Raw genomic sequence first — 17413 nt, 5'->3', positions numbered from 1 at the left:
CGCAGCCGCCGCGCCCCGCCCCGGCCCGCTCGGAAGCGCCGCCGTGACCCCGCTGACGCGGGCGGCGGTCCCGGAAGCGGCGGGCGCGGGGCCGGACCGGGGGCAGCGGCGTTGGGCGGCCGAGCGGCCCCGGGGAGCGCCCGGCGCCGCGCAGGTACGAGGGACGGGGCTGCGCCGGGGGCAGCGCGGGGGAACGGGACGGGACGGGACGGGACAGGGGGGCGGGTGCGGCCATTTTAAGCACCGCGGGACGGCGGCGTCCTCGGTGCCCCCGCGCTCGGTGCCGCCGATCCCGCTCGGGCCGGCCCTGCCCCGCCCTGCTCTGGGCGGGGGACAAAGGCAGCGTCCCCGGGTCCCCGGGCCGGGAGAAGCGCGGCCGCCCGGCGGGGACAGGCGCGGCAGGGCCGGGCCAGGCGGCCCCGGCTGGCACCCGGGCGGGTCTGGCCCGGCCCGAGCAGCAGCTGGGGTGGCTTTGCCCTGGTGGGGTGAAACGGAAAGAGAACGAGCTTCGGTGTTATAATAATAACAACAGTGCACGTCTGCCTGGAGTGGTGCACAGGCTAAATGCGGCCGGGAGCCGAGCGAAGCCAGCCCAGCCGCCGCCTTAGAGCTAATAATAGGCAGTGTCTGCTCGCTGGCTCGCGGCAGGTTATGCCGTGGTCTGAAACGCGAATAGATTGTAATGATTTAATAAAAGCCGCAGTTCCGCAGATACATAAAACTAACAGTGACATATAGAAAACATTATTAAAAAGTGAAGTAATGTTTAAGTGCTAAGAGTAATTTTTATCATAATTCTTTTGCAGAGTATGAAATTACTGTTGCATATTTTCTTAAGGTCCGGAGCAGAACCAAGTCTTCACAGGAATTCTTTGCTAATCACCTATGAAGCTCCTGATCCTGAAGTTGCACTTTTGCAATGAAGAAAAGGAGACGGCTCGCTGCAAGTCTAAATGAAAAGGTTCATCTTGGCCATGAGAAAGATACTTCAGAACAGATTCTTGTAGTGGACTGTGCACAACAAATTGTCTCCAAGTCTGCAGAAATAGCTCCTGCAGATCAGCTCGGATCTTCCCAAGAACTTTCACCATCACCAGAACAAAGAAAGCTCCTAAGCTCATTGCAATATAACAAAAATCTACTTAAATATTTAAATGACGATAGACAGAAACACCCGTCGTTTTGTGATTTACTCATAATTGTAGAAGGAAAAGAATTTAGTGCTCACAAAGTTGTTGTGGCTGTTGGGAGTAGTTATTTTCATGCGTGTTTGAGTAAAAATCCAAGCACCGATGTCGTCACATTAGATCATGTAACTCATTCTGTCTTTCAACATTTGCTTGAGTTTCTTTACACTTCTGAGTTTTTTGTGTATAAAAATGAAATTCCATTAGTGCTGGAAGCGGCAAAATTTTTAGATATCATAGATGCAGTGAAGTTACTAAATAACGAAAGCGTTTCCAATGTACAGACTGATGTGGTAACTGATGCCCCTACACCAGTAGAAACACTCAGTGACCTGACAGGTAAACTATTAAATAGTCATCAGTGCACTTCTTGTGGTCGAAGTTTCTGTTACAAGAAGTCCTTAGAAAATCATTTGGCTAAAGCCCACCGCCCCCTTTCCCTGGAAAGGAAGCATGGGTTAAAAATGGTTGAGAAGGCCAGCTTTTCCACCAGACGCTCCACGAGAAGCCGTAAATGTCCAGCTAAATTCGATACCAGTGACAATGAAAGTGGTGATGCCTCTGACAGCAATTTGGAAAAAGTCAGTTCTGACAAGGAGACATCTGAGAGAAGTGAATTTGAAGACAGTGAAAGTGAGTGCAATGCAGATGAAGACGGGCAGGAAGAGGAAGTGTCCGGTGAAGATTCGGAATCTGAAGAACAGAGCGAAAAGGAACAGAATGATGCTGAAGAGGGTTCTGAGGCAGTTGACTCAATGGGGAATATTCCTGAAGGTTTAGCTCCAGTTATCATTCAAAGCAGTAGCAAAAAACTACTGCAGTGTCCCAAGTGTGACAAAAAGTTTGATCGAATAGGTAAGAGTGAGTTAGGTTGATCTTGTTCATGGTGGTGTTGTTTATGTAGGAAATAAACCAAGCTTTTTCTCTGTCCTGGAGGGTGAACATAAGAATTTCTGGATCATCTCACTGATGCAGTGTGCTGCTAATTTCTTGAAGTGTATTAAGTTATGTCTGTGGTGCTAAATAGTTTCAATAAATTATCTGAGCAAATTATTTTAAAAATCTGCAAATACTACGTTTATTTCTCTTTCACTGCTCTGGATTCTAGTTATTAGCGTGGTGTGTAAAAGCTCAGCTACTGTGCAGAAATAAGTGGCTTGTGAATTTTCGGGTTGGAATGGTACATTTTGGTTCTGCACACATTGGAAGCACTGTTCTCTTTGCACTTCTGTAACTTAGAATTCTAGTTCTCAAAAAATGCATGACAAGCATGCATTAAAACAAGTGATACATAAAGTATTTCTGTATAAGCTTGTATTACAATGGACTATTGACTTATATGTAAATTTATGAGCTACAGAAGCTCATAAATTTAACAGTACTATACAGCAGGATGCATGTATGTTCTACAGAGAAAAAGGTAAAATCTAGTACAGAGCAGAGAGGCTGCTATTGACTTGAGGTAGGTTTATCCACAGGGTAGGACAGAGTTCTGTCCTTAGAAAAAAATTGGCAAACAGAAGAGGAAATACAAGTGATGTGAAAGAAATGAGTGAGTAGCATTTTTGTTTATAGTAGTGTGTTGGGTCCCAAATACAGATAATGTGCAAGGGTCTATATGTTTCGTTCAGTGTTTTGCTATTTGAAAGTACCTTAAGATTACCAGTTTGTTGTGAGGCTGTTCCCCATTCTGCAAAGGTACTTCATGATCAGTGTAGTGAAAGAATAGTACTGTAACTTGCAGTATTTAAGAACAGACTATGCTGTAGGGTTGAACAAGAGTGACTTGTAACCCTTGCACAGATTTACAGGAAGATGGAAGTGTTTGGAGGGACCTTGGATCAAACACACAGGTGAGCGCTGGGCAGTTTTCAGTGCTGTAAGCCAGCAGGAATCTTTAGATGGATGTAGGGGTTACTTAGAGCTTGACTACATGTGAGCGACATTCTAGAACAAACCCCCAAACATGCCTGTTACAGTTCATGCTAACAGATTTCATTTTGTTGTCCAGGCAAATACGAGAGCCACACACGTGTCCACACGGGTGAGAAGCCTTTTGAATGTGATATTTGTCACCAGCGCTACTCAACCAAGTCCAACCTGACAGTCCACAGAAAGAAACACTCCAGTGACACTGACTTCCATAAGAAGGAACACAAATGTCCCTACTGCAATAAGCTGCATGCAAGCAAAAAGACCTTAGCAAAGCACGTCAAGAGGCAAGTATGAGCTTAATGTGTCTGGCATTTCTGAAGAAGCACTTTTTTCATTTCAGAAGTGAAGACAAACATATGTATAAATAGAGCATATTTTGCATTATTTTTAGAACTGTTTTTTTCAAATGAGTGCGTTTTCAAAGGGCATGGGGATTAGCAGTATCACCTAACCTGCTGTAAGAAATAGCAGTAGTGCTTCTATGGGGGTTGTGCCAGAAGTTTTTATTATAAATTTTAGAAACTTTCAGATGAGCTAGCACAGTCAGTCAGAACACATCAGTCTTAATAATTAGCTGTACTGCTTTTATGTGAAGGCAGAATAAAATACCTTCTTTAGTTTTAGATGTCAGTGTTTTACTGTTGATGATAACAGGTGTCTAAACCTGCAGATTCTTTTAGATAAATAATTTATGACAGGTCTAATTGTAAAGTATTATTTTCATACTGTTTTTTTCCTTCTTTCTTTGTAAATATCCATAAGTTGAAACTGCCCTCTCTCTTATCAACTGTTGTATGAGGTTCTACAGGAATCTATAGTCAACACTATTTTCCAGTTACTCGTGTCATTAGAATTGTTTCAGTATCAGTGTTCTGTTCTGCCAGTGTGGTGATCAAGTTCCATTACCTATAAAGCTTAGAAATAGATATTTAGTATTTGGATCATCTTCATCTTAGAAAGCTATGACTACTTTCAGCTTCTGTCTTTCACCTAGGTTTCATCCAGAGAATGTACAAGAATTTCTTTCTATCAAGAAGACAAAAAGTGAAGGTTGGAAGTGTGATGTAAGTAATCCTTCAGTACATATGTTTTTTTCATATAGAGTTCACCTTCTGTCAACTTTAGCGAAAATCTGGTGTGTGTTTGTGAAATCTCAGAAAGCATTGTAAGTGATGGTTACACATTTCCTCTATATGCTGATTTAAGGACTGAACTTTGTCTATATGTACAGCCTCTGGTCAGATAAACAATACCAATTTGAATTCTAAAATAGTTAGAGGCAATATTTTTTGATGTGATCAGTTATCACTGTTATTCAAATACATCCGTTTACAGATGATTAGACTTGAGTGTTATGAATACTTTAAAAACAGTATTTGCTCTCCTGTTAATTACACACATCAAGCACTGACTATAAAGTATCCTGTTTTAGGGAGGATCTCTCTATAGTGAGGAAAATACATGTTAAATATGAAACACTTTCTCATTTGGCTGCATATGCATGTCAGCAGAGTTGTAAATTTGTGCTAAATTTATCTCTAGTTGTAAAAGCATAGAATACTTTCTTTGATTTTCCCCAGGAGAGGTATATGTGTGAAACTACATCTGCTTTAAAAAGGAGCTTGTAGAGTTTCCATTCTCTATGTGTATGCTGCCAAATAATGTTTTAAGGTTTCAGACGTGGGGTTTTGTTGTTGTTATGTTTTTTTTTTAAGGGAATTGGTTTCCTTTTTGGTTTTTAGGGCAGCTGTTCTGTTTATGTATGCTTCTGTATGTCTGTAATATTAGGGGCTGTAACATAATTATTAACCTTGCTTTATTTGGGAACTTTCACTTGTACGCATACAGTAGGAAGTTGGGAGATATCAGGTGTAGGAATTTGTAGTGTTCATTGTGCAGCTATTGGGATCATGGTTCGAGGTTTTTACATGGTTCCGCAAAGGGTGAAGTTCATCAACTTCCAGGTGAAGTTGTATTGTGTGAGTGTGTTACAGATTCTGTTTGTTACTAGATAAGAAACGTTTTAATAGTGGCAATCAACTGTGCAACATTGTTGACATTTGTCCTGGGAAAGTGTGTTACCAGATGAGTGATTTGAGGAATTCCACTTCCTGGTTTGTGGGTTTATTTTTAAACTTGAAAATTGTAAGTAGAAATTTTTAAAGAAGTGAGCTGCTTCTCTTGTACAGCTCATGTGCATTGAAAATTGACTTGAATTAAAAGCAGGTAGAATTCCAACTTTTCTAGCAGTTGGAAATTGAACAGGACCCTTGGGTGCTGTGCTGGGACTTTGTTTTCAGTTTGTATGGTGTGCTCTGAGAGCAAAGGTGCCACAGATGTAAGCTGCAGGATTCATTAAGGTTGTTGGTTTATGCTGTAATCCATTTGTGAACAGCAGGATTTGCTGACCATATTTTAATCCTTGAGGAATATGAGCAAATTAACACAAACAATAGATATTAATAATAAGGAAAAGCAAGAGGGCTTTGTAGTTTGTTCAAATACGGGATTTTCTTACACATATATTTAACATTAATGAGTTTTTAAACAAATAAAGCTGCTGCTTTTGATTTCCTTATTCATGTTTGCTCTGAGAAGCTGATTGCATGAGTTAATATGTGGGAGTTGTAGTGCTCAGTTGAGGTGTCATAAACAACAGCAGAAGTCTCACAGGGAAATAAGTGAGCACTCTGTTGGTTTATGTTGAAGCATAGGACCCTGATGATAGATTGTAATACCTGGTTTAAGTGCCTAAATTGGAGCTGTGGATTCAGTTCTGTAATTGTACTGCATACTTACTTTAGTCACTACTAATAATTCTTGAACATTTCCATTTTGGTTAATGTGAAAGCAGTACTAAAAAGCACACATAATGTTAGGCTTGCGAAGGTCCTGTAGTTCTAAAATATATTTTGAGTTATATTTCTTTGTTGGTATTGGCATTTTCTCTTGAATATCTGCTGTCATAGAATTTCCCAGAGGAAATAAAGGAACAGGTATGACTCAGGTTCTACAGTAGCTTATGCTACAGCAATTTTTACCACAGTCCAACTAAGCTGTTTCAGCATCCAAAACCAAGCCAAAGCTCTTTGCTTTTTTTTATTAGGTTATTTTGTGCTGAGTTACTGTGTTGAAACAGTCTAGGAAGAGAATCTGGGAAGTGCTGGAGTCAGTAGAAAGAAGGATTGGGGAGGAAGGTGTAACTGCGTGCAGGATTTGCCAGTAGTCGATCTAGGCTGCCATGGATCTGCATCCTAATCTATGCAGTACAGTTGTCTATGGCTTATGTAGAGCACAGGTTGGTGCAAGGCTTTACATAGAGTACGCTTTACTGGCATAGAGTAGGCTTTTGAAGAGTACCTGTTCAATTTTACATTGGTGCAGAGAGCAGATAAAATAAACTGTTAGGAGTTTATGAATAGGAAAAGAATCTGGTTATAACTGATGTATTTTTGACAAAATGTGTTATCATTTCAGATTTGTAAGAAATCTTTCACTCGAAGACCTCACTTAGAAGAGCATATGATCCTTCACTCTCAGGATAAACCCTTCAAATGTACCTACTGTGAAGAGCATTTTAAATCCCGGTTTGCAAGACTGAAACATCAAGAAAAATTCCATCTCGGTATAGAAACCTCCTTCTGACATGTAAACACTAGATTTAAAGTAAAACCTTCCCCACCATTTTATGTCCTGGTCAGTCTGGTTTCCACCTCACCTCTTTTTGCAGTTCTCTCTTCCACTTTTGGGGGAGAGTTGTTTGAGGGTTTTTTTGTTGGTTGGGTTTTTACTTTTGTGTTCAGCTGCCTTTTTGAGGCATTCTATTGTACCCAAAAAAGTCAGAATCTTGAGGGGGAAGAAGAATTAATGTTAGTTTAATTTGAAAACTTTTTTGCATGAAATTGATTCTCAGCTATGGAGTCAGATTCTTCCTCAAGTTTTCAAAAGACCTTTTCCTTTCCTCCTGAAGTATTCTGCAGACTTTTTTATACAACTGATTGTTTCTGCTGGGTAGGAACTAGATGGGTGATAGGAATTTATTATTTCAAGTGGTCTAATTTGGCTTAGTTGATTTTGACTATGAATTCTAAATTTTTTGCTTTACGGTCATGAAATTTGCCAGAATACCAGGTCTTCGAAGTAACTTAGCAGAAAGCTCACAAAATCTGACTAAAGTATCCTGACTGTACGAAACATGAATAATTTGTTAGACAAAACTTTTGCTTTGTAAATTGATGAGGATTTTCAAAAGTAACCAGTCTGGACTTGTAGTTTAGTTTAGCTGACAGTCAATCCTGCTCTGTGTGTCTGTCTCCTTGTAGGGCCTTTTCCTTGTGATATCTGTGGCCGCCAGTTTAATGACACAGGGAATCTGAAACGCCACATAGAATGTACTCATGGGGGAAAGAGGAAATGGACGTGTTTCATCTGTGGAAAATCCGTCAGGGAACGGTAAGGACTTGGCTGACTACTTCAGCTTCAGCAGAACACAGAAATCTTTAGCATACTTTGATTGCTGTTGAGTGTGCTTTGTGTTTTAAACATAAATGAGACCATTTCAGAGCATTAGTGTAGTAAAAGGTAGTGCCGGAGCCACAGGTAGCGTATGGTTTTCTGATCACCTCTAAAATTAAGGGTGACAACTGTAGGTAATTAGTTATGAAGTGCAAATATATTAAGAAAGTCTTACCTCTCATTCACTTCACTTACAGTTTCTCTGTTGTGCAAAAACATCTTGCAATTTTTTGGGAAAGATGTTTTCTTTAATGTATGTTTTCCAAATTTGTGTTTCATTTCTTTCCTGCTACTGTTTCTGGATCCAGTTGGTTCAGTAAATAGGTTGCCAGACTGTCTTTGAATGCATGTATAGGTGTGTATATCTGAATTTATACTGTCATTTGGATATATTGTGATCCATCACAGTAAAAGAAATTGAGAAAATTATAGTATGCTTCACTTTAAAGTGGCAGGAACATTGCTTAAAATTACATTTTACTGGCTTTGTTAAACAGAACAACTTTGAAAGAACATCTGAGAATTCACAGTGGAGAGAAGCCGCATCTTTGCAGTATTTGTGGGCAGAGTTTTCGTCATGGAAGCTCGTACAGGTACAGATTTTTATTAAACAAGCTGCTAAACTGTTTTGCTTATTTGGTGATATATATGTGTTCATGTAATTGATACAATTCTTTATAATGTATGTGTTTGATGTACTCCACCTCTGAGAGCATTAGTACATGTTCTAAACATCTTTCAATATTTAAAATATTTTAATAATCTGTGAGAATTCATTTAATTTTTAATACATTAATGGCTTAACCACAAACAAAACCCTCTACAAATCTTTTCTCAGAGCTGAGTTTTTGCACATCTAAAACTTCTGCGTTTTTGTTACTCAAAGAGAAAATAAGCAGAGGACTAAAATATCCCCCTAAATTAATGCCACATAAGAGAGTTTAGCTCAGTTCTCTCTTGCTTTTTAAGAACAATTTAGGTGCACCTCAGCTGAAAGTTACTTCCTGGTACTTATGTGAAGCATTAAAGACTGCATTTTCTGCTGTTTTCCATCGAATTAGCAGTACAGATTATGTTAACAAAATTACATTTTGTGGTTATGTTTATGACTAAATATGCAGACTTCATCTAAGAGTGCATCATGATGACAAAAGATATGAATGTGAAGAATGTGGGAAGACATTTATTCGGCATGACCATCTGACAAAACACAAAAAAATACATTCAGGTAGGTATTTTCTTTGGAAATTTGCTTCAAAATTACTATTTTGAAATAACACCAAATAAAAAGTTCCTTATGGATTTTTTTTTTTTTTTCAGTACATGGAATGTTTTAGGCCTGATAAAAGTTCCTGCCACTCTTTTTAAGGTTTACTAAAGTAGGGTTAATCGTACATATTTTAAAAGTGTAAAAGCCAAATGTTTCCTCCACGATACCATAGAAAGCCGAGGGACAGTCAAAAACATGTAACAGTGAATTGCTTTAAAAATCATAAATACATAAAGCAAAAGTGAAAAAGGAGGATTTTTTAATGAGTTCAGATTTCTTTTTTTTAATAGCAGTTGTGTGAAACACTATTGCCACAATGCAGAAGAAGCTGTCAGGGTCTCTGTCAAAGTTTGTACGCTGATCACTTTAATTTAAGAACATCAGAGAGGTGTTTCTGAAGTCCCTCTTATGGGAAAGAGGGAAGGAAGGCTGAAGGAATCAGCCCTACGAACAGATGGGGATGATCAAGAGGAAGAAAAATAATCTCTTGCACTGAGAGCAGAAAGGTTATCAAATGTATAGGAAGAGCAAAGATTCACTGGTGACTTCTTTACGACAGGATCCAGAGGAAATACAGCCTTCTAGGAGGCAAAATACTTTCTAGGCAGCATGAAAATAGGAAAGTGATCAGAGTCTAAACTTCCTGAGTCTTTATTTGAAAGACAGCTTCTTTCCTGGTGTTTGAAGTCATAATATCTGCTATGAAATAAAGAAATCTTTGAAAACTCCAAGTACAAAAAAAAAAAAAAAAAAAAAAAAAATCCTCTTTTCTGCTCTATTTGCTTTTCCCCCCTCTAGAAAGTTACATTCTTTGACTGTCCACACCCCTACTTACATGAAGAAATATTCTGCCACTTTGTGGAAGATCTCAAGATGACTAAAAAGCATCAAGATACTTTTAAACAGCAGCATAAAAGAAAAAGGTAACTATGTACATCAGGATAATTAAAAAGAGAAATACTGTGGTGTAATTTTAAGTTCGACAAATCAGTAGCTGAAAATAATTGGTATGTTTCAATGAGCTTCTCTTTTAAAACAGCTGAATTATTGAAGGTATCACTTTTCAGGTCATAATGAAGAGAGTACATTCCCAGTCATTCACTTGTACCTCCCATGCAGTGAGCGTTTGGGGAAGTGTCTCTTGACTTGAACACAAATTTCTTTATAGGAATGGTATGGAATAGTCCTACATAAAAAGTGGTAAAATCCTTACTCTGATAGAACTGTCATGCTTGCTGAATTTTCTTCTTTGGTAAGAGAGAATCCTTCTCCAAGTGAGGTGTGGAAGAGCTTGATGGGCTGAACTTTGGGAACATGATATAGTCATAGACATATAATAAACTCCAAAAGATTTAACCAAAATTTATTGAATTTTGCCCTTGTAGGTGAAAAAGCACATCAGTGTGAGGAATGTGGAAAATGTTTTGGCCGTCGAGATCACCTTACTGTTCATTATAAAAGTGTTCATCTAGGGGAGAAAGTTTGGCAGAAGTAAGTGTGGCGTTTTTACAACTGCATAAATATTTCTGTGCTGTAATTGATGTTGTTGGGACTTGCATGTGTGAGCAGAATTCTGCTAAACTGTGTGTTTGTCATGCCTGTACCTCAGTCTTGATAGAGATATCATTATTGCAGTTTGAAGGGAATGTCAGAAAATTGCCTTCACAATTTAAGCAAGATACTTCCTTTGTAGCATAATTAAGTAAATAAAAGCATTTAAAAGGATCAGATTTTAATCTGTCAATTTTATCTGCCTCAGTGTTGTTCTTAGTTGATGGTTTGCTGTAATATTCTCATTGCAGACTAGTTAAAACTGAATTTATACTCATCATGTAAGCACTGTGAGAATTATCTCACACTTAAGGCATTTTAGAAGCTGGCAGCAGATTAGTGGCTCTGAAAGTAGGTAAAAACTTTTAAACCCCTTTATGTCTCGAAAATGCAATAGGGTTTTAAAATTCTTGAGCTCTAAAAATAAACCTCTCAGAGATTTGAAACAAACAGCCCTAGCTGTTTTTCAGATGATGTGTTTTAGCTGTTAGTACCCACTAGTGTTGTGTAGAATCCATTAAAGACATGTCTGATTTAAAAGTACACTGCATCGCTTATTCTGGTTTTTTCCCTTGGTAGGCAGTAGCCTACCTAGAAATTCGGCCATTCCTAGAATCTTATTTGTGGCCTGATTCTGTCAAAGTAAAAGCTCCTTGTGGGTGTTGGGCAAAAAAATGTTACTTGTGGAGATTTTTAGGGTTAAAAAAGAAGTTTTGGTAGATTTGTTCTTTGAATACTTAAATGTCATCCTGGCAGAGAATAAAATTGAATATTGAAAAGAATCTGCTTGACCTTATTGGTATGTAGAGGCTGGGAAATAGGAACATAAGTGAGGAAATTTGGAAAGTTTGATATTTAGCTATTTTGCAGTTAAAGATTTCAGAAAGGACTGTGCACATAGCTTTACTGTTAGTTGATTACAAAAAAATAACATGAAATGTCTTTTTTTCTTTAAAGATATAAAGCAACGTTTCACCAGTGTGAAGTCTGTAAGAAAGTTTTTAAAGGGAAATCAAGTTTGGAAATGCATTTTAGGACACATTCAGGTAAAAATAAAATAATCCCCAACTAAACCACAAAACATGTAGGAATGTATTTTTATGCATCAATATTGATTCAATTATTTAATTCATTATGGCTGTTGAGCATTCAGAACAAGAGTAGGAGAAAGCAGCAAGATTTTATTCATTCTCATATGCTGGCCATTCCTGAATACAGTTCTCCCTCTGTTTAGCTGGAACAGTGATAATCTCAGCTCAGGTTTGTGGGACACTCTACACCTCCTCTTTAGTTCAGTGGTGTGTGTTCTTGACAAATTTACCCAGACTTTCTAAATGTTTCTGTGCTCCAGACATTATTGCATTTCAAGTGGTAATCTAAACAAAGATTGAACTCCCTTTGGAAAGGGTTATGTCCTTTCTGTTTGACTTTGTTTTTCCTGCCTTGTATTTAGGAAAACCATTGTCCTTTTGAAATGGGTAGAAGTACGAACTGAACTAATTTAATCCCAGTATCATAACAGTTGAAGGACTGGTTTTTTTAAATTGATTTTGTATTCTAACGTAAGTCCAAAGTATTGTATGAGAGAATTGTATGTAAGGAGAAGAGCATGCCAATATAACTTGTAAACAAACTTCTGATGACTCTCTTGATTCCAGAGTTGATGCTAAACTTACACTGTTTTTCAGTAAAATTGTTTTATAGTAGGTCTTGATGCCATAAGCCATGGAAAGTATTTGCATATTTATGTATGATCTGGTATTACTCAGAAGAGCTAATTGTTACTTCTCTGTCTTTGCAGGTGAGAAGCCCTACAAATGTCAGATCTGTAATCAGTCTTTCAGAATTAAGAAGACATTGACGAAACACATGGTTATTCATTCAGATGCTCGACCTTTTAATTGCCAACACTGCAATGCAACATTTAAACGAAAAGACAAGCTGAAGTATCACATTGATCATGTTCATGGATCTAAGGCTGCAGAAGAGGCATTGGAATCTTCTCCAGAGGAAAAGCTAGTCTCCTTACCAGTGCAGTACACCTCTGATGACAAGGTTTACCAAACTGAGGCTAAACAGTATGTGGAACAGTCCAAAGCATATCAATCAGAAGCCAAAACTTTGCTGCAGAATGTATCCCCAGAAGTGTGTGTGCCTGTGACTCTGGTCCCTGTTCCCATGCCAGACCCCCAAGCAGAGCTGGTGCAGCACAGTGCTCAGTCCCACGGCATCCTTCCCCCGCAGCCGGAGCAGCCGGATTATCAGCGAGCAACGGAGCTCTCCTTCCTTGAGAAATACACCCTGACTCCACAGCCTGCAAATATTGTTCACCCTGTAAGGCCTGAGCAAATGTTGGATCCTAGAGACCAGTCATATCTTGGAACTTTACTGGGGCTAGATACAACTTCAGCTGTACAGAATATTTCAAACAATGAACATTCATGATCAGACCATAACATTCCACCTAATTTACTAAGCCATCGGCCACCAGAAGGCTGATTTGGCAACTTAAGGTTTATATTTTATATTTTATTTGGACTCATTAAGTCTTCTGCATAGTTTTGGGAAAACAATTTGTTTACATAATATTTGAACATTTAGGCACATTTTGATGCATACTGAGAGAGTGTTTCTTGTGATTTTAAGAGTTTTTAAAAATCTTATAGATGGTCTTTTAAAAATAATGCTCTGAAATATCTTTTAAGGATAGTGGCTGAAAATGTAATTACATATCTGGCTATTTGCCTTTCTGCATCTCACTTTGAGTTAATATTTTAAGTGGAATAGAAAGCATTCTAAAAGAATAAGGACTATTTAAAATTCATGAAAATTTGTAAGGGTAGGCAGGGCTATGAAACACAAACTTTGAATTATGTTTCACACAGAAATTAATATATAATTTCCTTGAACCTGAGGCATTTTTGGAGGGTTTTAAAGGTGGCTAGACTCTGGAGCCTAGCCAGTGCACACAGGCACTAGGTTCTTCTGAAAAGTTTATGATACATTATGAAGACACTAAACAAGGTGTTCGATGATCCCCCCTGAGTACAATTAGTCTGCCTAAATTTGCCCTCAGTTCTTCTTTGATCTCTAATATTGAATAATGCAGGAAGATTTAGACAATGATATTGTCTAATTTTCTACTTATAGAACTTAGTTCTATATAATTTTAAGATGCTTTTTTTCTTGCCTTTTCAGTCTTCTTTGTCTTCTGAAGTGTAGCCCACACTCTAACTTTGAAAGAAATGGGAGCATTTGCCATGTCATTTTAATCCATGAACAGTCACAAAGGCTTGGCATGGTTTATCCTTGCTAGAGCATGTGATATCAGGGTCCCACATTAATGTGCCCATTTTCAGGTTATCTGTGATAGAGGAGAAATTTAAAGACTGTTCCAGAACAGTACTTAATTTCTATTAAAAAAAAAAAATCAGTAATTATAAATCTCTTGTGAGTTGCTAATTAAATTGTTTTGTTTCTCACTTTCTTGTACTGTGTTTATAAACCAAAGTTAAACTCTTGAGAGTATTTTATGTCTAATTATTTTTAGCTCTTTCTTTACTAGACATAAAAACCCATTTGGAACTACAAGTCTGGTGTCACGATGAAATCTAGTATAGTTTAGCCTCATCAAACTTTCTCTTTTAAGTCTACTTTAAAAATAATTATTCTGTGTTTTTTTTTGGTGAATATGATGCCAAAGAAAGTATCTGCAGTAATTTTATAATCTTCATAATTCCTCACAAGAATTATGTAGTAAGATTCCCATCTTACTAAGATGAGAATTAAGATTCAAATTTCCCCCCAGTTTTCCCTATTCTTAAATTATTATCTCAAAGAATCTTTAAAATGGGAAACTGGATTTATGTGTATTGTTGTAACTGTTAAATTTATTCAATGACCTGAACGCAGGGGAGTTGTGGTGATGAGCTCTCTTACATCACAGTTCTACAAACTCTCAAGTGACACAGATCATTTTAGATTGTATTCAGATACTTTGGTGTTAGATTCTGTTAATCACCTACTTCAGTGTTGAGCAGTGTGCAGGAGAGAGGCCAGAACTGCATCAATGTTCATATTTTGAAGCTTGTACCCTAATGGATTCTTAACCTAAACACACCAAAGATTTCTGTTAGCTGTTAAATAGTGGCAGAGTTATAGAATTTTAATTGTTACCAATATTTAAATAGGACTTAGCCAAAGAAGCACAATAGAAGTCCTAAACTTTAAAAGTTCAGTTTCTAAAACAGGACTACGTATGTTTAACTGTTCTATGTTTGTATCTCTAAAGTAAAATTTAGAGCTGTGCTCTGGGAATGTTCAGACTGACATGCTGTAAATAGATCTGGGAAGAAGCTGAAGACTAGCAAATACACAGCAATAACAAGGCCATTGAATGCCACCTTCTGAAAGGACACTATCAAGTACTACCCTTCCTGCTTTCTAACTCCACCTTCATCTCCTTTAAAAATAAAACTGTTTCTGTCACCTTTACACTCCATGGCTTGAAAATGGCTGGTTTATGTGTAGTTATCAAGTCTACATGTGTGTATCATATTCATACTATTCATGTGCACACGAAACATGATTTCTACTGCATTTGTAATTGTACTGTTGAAAGTAACCCAACATCAGTGGTGTCAGTGCAGTGCTCAAACTAAAAGCCTAATTCTTTGTTATTTCTTGTCTTTTCTGTCCTACAGTAGAAATAAGGATTGTAGGATTTTGACAAAACAGTGGCTTCAAAGTGGTTGGTAAATAATTATTTCTTTTAAAAGTCCAGTCTGTTTGGAAGGCACTCTAGGAAAACACTGAAATGGAATTTGGAGCATATTTACTTGATAATGTCCTTTTAAAATCTCTTTCATAATCGTGCCTTTTATATATATTCTAAAGAATGGCTTTTTCTCTAGTTCAGTTGTTTATTCAGAAAACATTAAGGTCAAAAACTTTCAAAGGGCTCCATGTTCGTGCATGCCCAACAAGAAATGGACTATAAAAGGACTCGTTTTTCAGAAAAACGAGCTCTCTCTTTGCTGTTTGGGTGACCAGAATTACTAGTCATTCCTGGAAAAGATGACCTACTAGTTCTTTGGTGTTCTTTTGTTTGCAGATAACTCTACTAGCTAGTGTTTTTACCTGCTGGTCAGGCTGGATCATTGCCAGTTGACAGTGAAAGACAATAGGAAAGCTTATGTGCTAGATACATAGTTTTTATTTTTATTTAATATCATGAGCTATAATTCTTATGGCTTTACATCTATTTAAAATCCATATATGAGCAAAGTAAATTTTCATGGACTGGGACTTCGTTTGGTAGGTGAAAGTATCTGGTTTCTGCATGATAGAGGATAGTTCCTGTTAGGAAGATTGGGGTTAAAAGGCAAAGGTTTGCGCCTCACAGGTCATGGGTTGAAACTCCTTAGAGTCTGCTCCCTCCATTTTAATGTGCTCATCAGAGAGTGCATGTGCTGTTAATGTGGAGGGGGCATTTACTATAAATGTTTTATCTGGCAGTCCCTGGATCAGTTGAGCGTTTATTGCCAAAGAAGGAAGAAGCAGGTGTCTCTTAAAAAGATCTCTAAAGAGGGTTTAGTGGCACATTGCAAAAAGTTGGTCTTTTCCACATGCTGACCTTTGGGAAGAAGAGTGGAGTCCGTGCTGGTACTCCAAACTGCTGCGTGGTTCTGAGAACTTATTGCACTCGTTCTGTTTAAACATTAAATTCTGTATTTTTTTTGCTATACAAATTTCTGGTTGTAGACTGGGCTACTGCCTATAATTCTTTTAGTGGATTTTATGTTCAGTTTATTTATTTATATTGGAATTTCCTCTTTGAGCACTGACACTTTTCTTACAGAGGTGTATCCCTCATGGGTTCTTTTCACGCTGAACATCAGTCATTGTAATGGCGAAGATATTTTTTTGTAAGGCTGTGGTTTCCTTAATAATATAGCACTACTATAGTCTGGATTATATTTCTAAAGTTGTTTCTAAAGATGGGTCATGCCAGACCACACTGACAAAAGATGTATTTGGTGTCCTCAAAGAGCTGAGCTTATTTCCCTGTAACGAATGTGAAAGAGCCTCCAGAACTGAAGAATGCTTCCAAGGAGTTGCCTCGCAATGTGCTCGATCGAACATGAAATGTGTTACGGGCTGCTAAGGAATAAATGACCCTCAAGTTTTTAAATTTAAAATAACTTCTGTGTAGGAGTTCATGAATGTAGAATTATGAATGAATTCTGTTGTAGATGAATAGGGTTTTTTTTCCCTGATAACAATAAAAAAGGTGTGAAATTTTTCTGTATGGAACACACAAGGGTACCTGATCCAGACTGTGTGTTCCCAATATGCCTGAGGCTAAAGGGAAGCAGAGTGCATTTATCTGTAGGTCCTTGTGACTCTTGCCATGTGGGATCCTGCTCTACAACGCAGTCTCACAACAGTTTGGTTATTTCATCGTGTGCATCCAAGAATGTCACTGGCAGAATGTAATGCAGGGCAGTCACTTTGCTTAAGCCCATAAGGGTCTTTTTCGTGGTTCATAAGAAATGTTTTGGTTTAAAAGGTTTTGATGGATTAAAGGTAAAAACAACAAAATTTTTTGAATCCCCCATAACCATCTTGATCATGTTTAAATGTTGGTCCTTTTATATGAAAGAATAAGGGGAAAAGAACTCAGTATTTTGTCACTGGTATATTGAGATAATGTGTTTTAAATGTGATCTGTACAGGTTGATATTTTAGATGGAAGTCTTTAAAGTTGTCTTTTTAGGGGAAATCCTTTGCTGTAAGGAAAAGTTAGGAAGTGTACTGTAAATGTAGAAGTACTCAGTCCTATGTGTAATTTTGTTTGCTATGGAAAAGTAAAGTTCTTTTGTCTTAACATTGTGTGCTTCACAGGATTTCTTGCAGGGGTCCTTGTGCTAAGTTTGATTTCTGCCCCCGTTTG

General features: G+C 37.9%; 1 protein-coding gene across 2 annotated transcripts; it reads left to right on the top strand.

Moving 5' to 3' along the window:
• Positions 1–80: 80 nt before the first annotated feature.
• ZBTB41 (zinc finger and BTB domain containing 41) lies at positions 81–17347 on the top strand. 2 transcript variants are annotated; one of them, XM_032117856.1, is made up of 11 exons: positions 81–154; positions 807–2042; positions 3199–3406; positions 4117–4186; positions 6600–6747; positions 7445–7574; positions 8135–8230; positions 8759–8865; positions 10293–10398; positions 11416–11504; positions 12260–17347. In XM_032117856.1, exons 2-11 carry the CDS (start codon positions 920–922, stop codon positions 12901–12903), a joined length of 2721 nt encoding a protein of 906 aa, XP_031973747.1. In that variant the 5' UTR covers positions 81–154; positions 807–919; the 3' UTR covers positions 12904–17347. The 2 variants fall into 2 exon arrangements, with proteins under 2 accessions (XP_031973747.1, XP_031973748.1); XM_032117857.1 differs by having other exon boundaries at positions 85–154; positions 839–2042.
• Positions 17348–17413: the final 66 nt, after the last annotated feature.

Source organism: Corvus moneduloides, chromosome 9, assembly GCF_009650955.1.
Source record: "Corvus moneduloides isolate bCorMon1 chromosome 9, bCorMon1.pri, whole genome shotgun sequence".
NCBI classification, from domain to species: domain Eukaryota; kingdom Metazoa; phylum Chordata; class Aves; order Passeriformes; family Corvidae; genus Corvus; species Corvus moneduloides.
This window is presented reverse-complemented; position numbering and strand designations above follow the sequence as displayed.

What these genes read in the sequence shown, in the direction of transcription:
- ZBTB41 (XM_032117856.1), top strand. Translation starts at nt 920, where the DNA reads ATGAAGAAAAGGAGACGGCTCGCTGCAAGTCTAAATGAAAAGGTTCAT. An exon ending in TTAGCAAAGCACGTCAAGAG is followed by an intron (nt 3,407 to 4,116) that starts GCAAGTATGAGC and finishes TCTTTCACCTAG; the next exon opens with GTTTCATCCAGAGAATGTAC. An exon ending in GTGAAGGTTGGAAGTGTGAT is followed by an intron (nt 4,187 to 6,599) that starts GTAAGTAATCCT and finishes TTATCATTTCAG; the next exon opens with ATTTGTAAGAAATCTTTCAC.